Genomic DNA, 7881 nt, shown 5'->3' on the forward strand with positions numbered 1-7881 from the left:
GATGATAAAACATTTCCACTATAAATTAGGTACACATTTTCAAGAAACTATCTACTTTTAAACTTAGATTAATGTTTTTTGTATTAAGTTATATATTTTTCACTTTTGTAGCGTCGATATTATTATATAAACTTTGAAAATTTACTATTATAACATTTTCAATACAGAGCAAAGAACTTCACTTCTAACATTTTCAACTAGATTAATACCCAGTCGGTGATCGGGTTACCCGAAAACAACCTATTTGACCCGTTAACCCACTTGAGTAATTGACTCAAAGCCAACTCGATATAGATCGACCCGATTGACAGCCATAACAATCTGGGCTGTCAATATTTGACTCAACCGGAAACCAGAAATGGAGCCCGCCTGAAAACACCTGAGTTAAGTTGTCAAATCTCGAACCTCCAACCCACTAACCTTATTTTTGGGGGTTAGGTGACGGTTGACCAATTGAGTTAAAAGGTCGACCTCCAACGTGAAAATATTTTTAAGTTTATATAATATTTTTTTAACAGGTCGACTCATTGACCCATTTGACCTGAAATCAACCCACTAACCCACAACCCATATGACCTATTTGACCTAACCTTAAGTCACCAATCTGTCAACCCACCAGTATATTTGACCCGACAACCCAAAACTCGACCTACTAATCCGCCAAACTAATTTTTTTTTCAAGTTGATGGGTTGTTTGGGTTGACATGTTATAGGTAAGAGTTGAAATTTCTGACCTGAAATTTTTAATGGATTGGGTCAGAGTCACAGGTTTTTTACCCGTCAACACGCCAACGCGATTTCATAGACAGCCTTACTAACAATAGCGGTTATTTACATATTTACATACCTTATATAAACCACAAAAAAAGTTGATTTGATATTTTCATTTGATGTAAAGTTATATTAAAAGATTTTCAACTTATTTAGAATTTGAATCTATTTTCTATAGTTTCCCTTTAAATTTGGTTGTTACCAAATATAAAATGATATTTAATAGTTTCTAAATATAATCCAAGCAATCAGAATACAAGAAAATATTATTTTACAAAAATACTTACATACATATGATCAACCTGCATACATGTGATCATAACGTTATTCGTGAACATGTGATCATAAAATTCATGTCTCTAAAAATAGCATAATGAATGATAATCCATGTTTCTACATAATTGTAAAATATAAAACTTCATATAAACAATTCAAAAACAATCAAAAATCAATTATCATGTAAATAATAATTATGGATTAAGCTTAATCTTAAAAAGTTCTTAAAAGTTTTTGCCTTTTTAAAGGTTCTCAAAATAACTTTTCAATATATATATATATATATATGGGGGATGAGAATATAAGGCTGTCGGGTATCTAAGCTTAGGTGTGAAACACTCACATATTGTTTTTTTAATCCATAAAAATCATGGGGGCCCATGCATTTATTCATTAAACAAGAAATAATAAAATATTAGTATGTGAGGGATTTCACACTTAAGCTTAGGTGTCGGACAATATATATATATATATATATATATATATATATATACATATTAAAACAGTAGAAATTCTAGCTTTTTAAAGACATCTTCAATTTAAAGTTATCTTTTAAAATTGACACATGGGATAAAAACTTATGTGTCATCTTTATAATTTTTTACAATATTATTTAATAATAAATATCTCTAATATATGTTTTCAATTGTAAAACTTGATCACTTTCAAATCACAATATATATTCATAATAAATTTCTTAAAATTCTCTTCCTATCAAAAGATTCACTTTCCAAAACACAAAAAGAATTTGTTTTCGATCCTAAGGTTCGTTTATATTATCTAAGTTATTTTAGAATTTTTTGTTGTCTTGCATAGTATATTTTGATTTTCTTTTTCCTCATGTTTTAGTAAGATGGAAACATCCATAAGACCATAACCATGTTTTCTTAATATTGTTACTTAATTTTTTGTTTTGCTTTTTACTTTATTTATGATGTTATTTTTAATGTTAGCTTAAGAACATCATCTTCTTGAGTTAACTTGTCATTCAAATAGCAATTAGGTACATCATATCAGTTTTTTGACAATTAAATAAAATTATTTATCTTATAAAATTATAAAAGAAATCGTAAACTTCAATGACAATTATTTTTAGGCAAAGATAAAAAAGATATTTAAAAGGTAGTTTTTGATTATTAGGCATATTTCTTTTTAACAACAATTACTAGTCATATTAAATATCAAATCTTCTTTTTAAATAAAAACAAGCACCATTTTATTTAGTTAATAAAATCACAACCGCAACAGAATATTAATTGATTTGTTAAAATTTATATGATTTCAAGTAACAAATGTTATAGTTAACATGATAAAATCTAAAGGGTTTTAAGATTGTGAAAACTTTCTTTAAACTAATAAATTATTATCAAAAACTACAAGTTAAACGTACGAATACATGATATGAATACATGATGACACCACATAATATTTAGATGAGTTTTTATCAATGTATATAAAACGAAAAAACAAATTACTAATAATTGTTGACATTCTAAACTTTTAGCCGACTTAATTCAACTATACTTTTAAGCAACCGCACATCGTGCGGGTAAAAGACCTAGCATCTATATATATATATAGGAAAAAGGGAATATAAGGTTGTCCGACACCTAAGCTTAGGTGTGGAATCCCTCACATACCAATATTTTATTATTTCCTGTTTAATGAATAAATGTTTGGGCCCCCATGATATTTATGGTTTAAAAAATTAGTATGTGAGTGTTCCACACCTAAGCTTAGATACCCGACAGCCTTATATTACCATCCATATATATATATATATATATATATATATATATATAGGGTAACACTCCGATGAGAACACTTTGAAAATAAGAACGGTGAGAATACTTAAAAACATCATTTTGATGCATTAAAAGTCCATAAAAGTAACATAGTGCATAACTAATTATCATTATTTAAGTGTTTAACAACACATTGATCTTTCAAAATCAAAAAAATCATGTTTTTTGTTTTTTGCATCCATCTTGGATGCATATTATCAAAATGATGCATCCAACAAAAAATGTTATTTTTTTCGATTTTGACGGATCCATATGTTGTTAAACACTTAAATAATGATAATTAGTTATGCACTATATCAGTTTTATGGACTTTTAATGCATCAAAATGTAATTTTTTAGTATTCTCATTTGTTCTCATTTTAAGTTGGTTCTCATTTGATTGTCACCATATATATATATATTATTGGCTATCGTATTATTGACATATCAATATCATTTTAAACCGAATACTACCTCCAATAGTACTATACCTAGTTAGGTTATTTCTAATGGTAATATCAATATATCTAATCAAATTGTTCTAGTGTAATGAACTAACATTTTAAGCTCATTTTCCATTCAACCTAACGCACTAAACCCAGCTTACAAATGCCACATTATTATTTATTACATTAAAGATACATTATTCATATACACAAGTACACAACCTACATATGATAAAATAAAAGAATTTGATCCACAACTTCAAAATGTCTTCAATACACTGGCCAACATTCTGATGTAGCGTACCGATAGTCATTTCGAAGCTCCAAGCACAACATTTCGATATGCATAATCAACATCTTAAATAACATTTGAACCATGAAGATGACCTAAATAAAAAACCGAACATATACTTTTGGAACGCAATATACTAAAATGAAGTATACAAACCATCATACAAATAATATCAAAACAAAAGATTAAAATGAGAAAAAAAAAAGACGGTCCAATCGTATAAACTGAAAACCAACTGATTCAACCTTCTGTTGGTTGAATTATAAAACTGGCCCTAGTTAAACCGTTTAACTGGCCGGTTTACATCAGTTTTTAAAACGTTGTTGCCAACCATTTTCACCCGCCTTAACCGCCTCGATCATTGCCTCTGCAATAGAGCTTGTCAATACACAATCTTAAAAACCATAAAAAATAATCAAAACTAATATAAAAAAAAAGTCTTCACAACTTTGTGTAAATATAAGACTAAAGTACACAAAAAAAGAGAGCATATAAGATGTACCATCTTCAAAAACCGTTAAATATCATTAAAAAAAAAATAAAAAAAATAGTCCTCGTCACAAATTTACAAGTTTGTGCAACATCTCACCTTTACTGGTTATATTTTTGATTTTTGTTATAAAATCGGATTCAAATGGAATAAACATTATCTTTTAAATGTCGATATATGAACTTTGTTTTTTTGCTCACATGGGAAGCTGGAAATGGGAAGTTGGGAACCATTAGCTCAAAGAATCCGCAAAGATGGGCTGCGGACCCAGATACTTCTAAATTGGGGATTTCGCCATTTGTGATATATTGGACATTGGATGGACTAAAGTGTAAAGCTAAAACCAAAAAGTGGACTGATATAATCAAGCCCGTTAAATTTAATACCAACAAGGAAACAACCAACTGAGCTTTTACTCGCTATCCATCTCAAAACCTGATTTAAGAAAGTTGCTTTTTTTTTTTTTTACTTCGTTTTTTATCTTTCAAATATGCAAATTTTATTGATAACATAAAATATTACATAGTTAATGCTTTTAGATATGGACAATCCCACATCTTACTAGCGACTAACCAAACAAAAATAATACCTAACATTTCTTAATCTAAATAAAATCCAACCAATACATGAATCTATATGATTAACAGAGTGAACAAAATGAATTAATTTTAAGGTTTTGCTAAATGAAACCCTAAGGACTTTCGTTAAGGTGCATTAAATAGTTGTACATTTACCATAAAAATCAAGGGGTGGACTTTTGATATGAAAATGTATTACCTTTTTATGCACTTTAAGTGAAGCCCAGCCTTTAGTTAGTATTTTTCTTAACTTTATACTCTTTTTAAAGTTTTATATAATAATGTGTATGTGTATGTATCTTATAAAACACGCGGATCAATGATTACTTTAGTGGAGTATACAACACAAACACTGTCGGTCCATTATATTCTCGTACTTTATTATCTTTATACATACAATATACATACACTACTTCATACTTTCATAGTTCATATATGTATCACAAACATCGAACAAATAAACAAAAAGCACATTCCTATAAAATGTATCACAAGTTCACAACTCCATAAACTAAAATAAAGTTTGTCAAGTTGTCACCTAAAGTAACCCCCCATCTTCACCAACAAAGCTAAAAAAAACAAAAAAAAAAAAAAAAAAAAAAAAACTTCACATTCTTTCATTCACACACAAACTCAAAAAAAAAAAAAAAAATGTCACCTCTCCCATTCTTCACACTCACTTTTTTAACATTCTGCAACACAATCTTTCAAGTAACATCTCATTCATCATACACACCCACATCACCAGATGGACAGTTAGTCACAGAATGGAAGTCAGCGCGTGCAACATACTACGCGGCAGCAGACCCAAGAGACACGGTGGGTGGCGCGTGTGGGTACGGAGACTTGGAAAAGAGTGGGTATGGAAAAGCAACAGCTGGGTTAAGTAGTGTGTTGTTTGAGAAAGGACAGATCTGTGGGGCATGTTTTGAAGTAAGATGTGTTGAGGATCTTAGGTGGTGTATTCCTGGGACATCTATTATTGTTACTGTTACTAATTTTTGTGCTCCTAATTATGGTTTTGATGTTGATAATGGTGGTAAATGTAACCCTCCTAATCCACATTTTGTTTTGCCTATTGAGATTTTTGAAAAGATTGCTATTTGGAAAGCTTCTAATATGCCCATTCAGTATAGGAGGTATTCTATTTACATCTACACTCCCTATCTATATCTATATCTATAGTATAATATATCCTTAAATGTTGTTTCTTGATGATATAAGTAAATAAATGTGGTGTGAATGAATTTTATTATTATTGTTTTTAACAGCAAACAAGTAGTTAGTAGCTAGCATTCGAAATACAATGACATCCAATTGGGCAGTATGCAGAGTTTGAAGCACACATAATTTAATTGTTTTGTCTATATAGTTTTGTAATTTGTAGTGACTTACAATTTGGTCTTTTTAGTTTGATAGAATTTAGGGTTGCATAGTGTTGCAAGTTCAAAATTTGGGACTATGTGAGATCATTTCAAACTAGCACATGGAATAAGAAAAAATTAGAAAAAGTTAATTGAGGGGGTGTTTGGGATTGGTTTATATGCTGGATGATAGGTACACTTTTGTTTTGGCATAAACAACAACTATATGCTATCAAGTATCAACCATTTTTGCTACTTGTAATTGTTATATATGGCCAAAAGTTGTTATGCTTATACTTGATACTTTCTTTCGTCTTAATTTTGAGTGTCCGCATTTCTAATGCAGTAATGTTTCTTCCAAAGTAAGTGTCCAAATCCAAGAGAATACCATTCCCTTTTCAATTTTTACCTCTTAATTATTAGTCACAAAAAGTTTTTGTCATTTTTGAAGCAAGGTCACCAGGGGTAAACTTGTCGCTTTGGGAGTTGAAAAGGCATATCACATTCGTTAAACTTCATGATTTTTATTGTGGACATTTAATTTGTGACAGAGATAGAGTAATGTAAGTAGTTGTTCAGAGAGTGTTTGTTATGTATTGCTTATCTGCCCGTAGACTAAACAATCACAACTCATAAGCACAAGATTAGTGTTACAAAATTTGTTGCTGATCATCAATATTGAGGAGGCCCCTAGAGAATTGAGGCTCTCAGAAGGAATGAGCCTCTACTGCATTTGCTCAAATTCTCTGCCGGAATAAGATAACTAGTTTGAATTAAATCGCCTCCATAAGTCAATATGATAATCCAAATTTGACCCTAGAAGTTCCCAATTAATTAGAAATGACTGCCTCAATAGTCAATATAAATATTTCGAAATGGCTTATCTGCAATTTGAAAACACAGTAACTAGATAACCAGTACCTAACCATACTCCAGAATGCCCGTTTCCCTAGTTAACGTGGACTGTGACATCGTTGATAGAAGTGGTCTGTTCATGCTCAATTGGATTCTTAAATAGATGATTAGTTTCAATTAGATTGTTTTAACTAATCCAAATCTGATTCACTAAATAGTCAAATAATTAGAAACGACTGTAGTCTGAAAATGCAGTAATCAATTAAAATGCAGTAATCAACTCCATTACTGGTTATCTGCAGTTTGAAAACGCAGTAATCAAGTAATCGATTTGCAAACACATTCCCATACACCCCTTACCCTAATTAGTAACTTAATATGGACTGTTACATCGATCAGTAAAGTAATCATTATCAAGGTGGGGTGCTGTTGTAGTGCAGTTGAAAAAAGTAATTAGGATCGGTGTTGGTTTCCAGTTAACTCCTAAAATGTTGTCTATCTGTTGACAGGATCAAGTGCAGAAAGGAAGGAGGGATTCGTTTCACCATTGATGGAGCAGGGGTATTCATGTCGGTCCTGATTAACAATGTTGCTGGTGCAGGAGATGTAACAGCGGTGAAGATTAAGGGTTCAAGAACTGGATGGCTTCCTATGAACAGAAACTGGGGACAGAATTGGCATATAAATGCTGACCTCAAAAATCAACCACTCTCTTTTGAGGTCACTAGTAGCGACGGGTTGACTATTACATCTTATAATGTTGCACCAAAAGATTGGGATTTTGGTCAGAGCTTTGAGGGCAAACAGTTCGAATCATGATACACCTTTTGTTTTTATACTCGATTCTCAAGCATAGAGCCAAAGCCTTTTTGCAGTATGCCTTTTAAGTACTAGCCAAGATCAATGTAACATTGGAAGGTCAAAAATGTGTCTGGACCAACCACTGGGAGTTTTAACAGATTTTTAGTTTTATCAACTGTATAAAACAAATTATGGAAAATTTCCTCGTTATCTGTTTTGTTTTA

General features: G+C 30.8%; 1 protein-coding gene across 1 annotated transcript; it reads left to right on the forward strand.

Annotated features, from left to right (window-relative positions):
- The first annotated feature begins 5101 nt into the window (after window positions 1–5101).
- Window positions 5102–7881, forward strand: LOC122603678 (expansin-A13). Its single transcript, XM_043776451.1, has 2 exons — window positions 5102–5776; window positions 7366–7881. Exons 1-2 carry the CDS (start codon window positions 5289–5291, stop codon window positions 7673–7675), a joined length of 798 nt encoding a protein of 265 aa, XP_043632386.1. The 5' UTR covers window positions 5102–5288; the 3' UTR covers window positions 7676–7881.

This window comes from Erigeron canadensis, chromosome 6, assembly GCF_010389155.1.
Source record: "Erigeron canadensis isolate Cc75 chromosome 6, C_canadensis_v1, whole genome shotgun sequence".
Lineage (NCBI taxonomy): Eukaryota > Viridiplantae > Streptophyta > Magnoliopsida > Asterales > Asteraceae > Erigeron > Erigeron canadensis.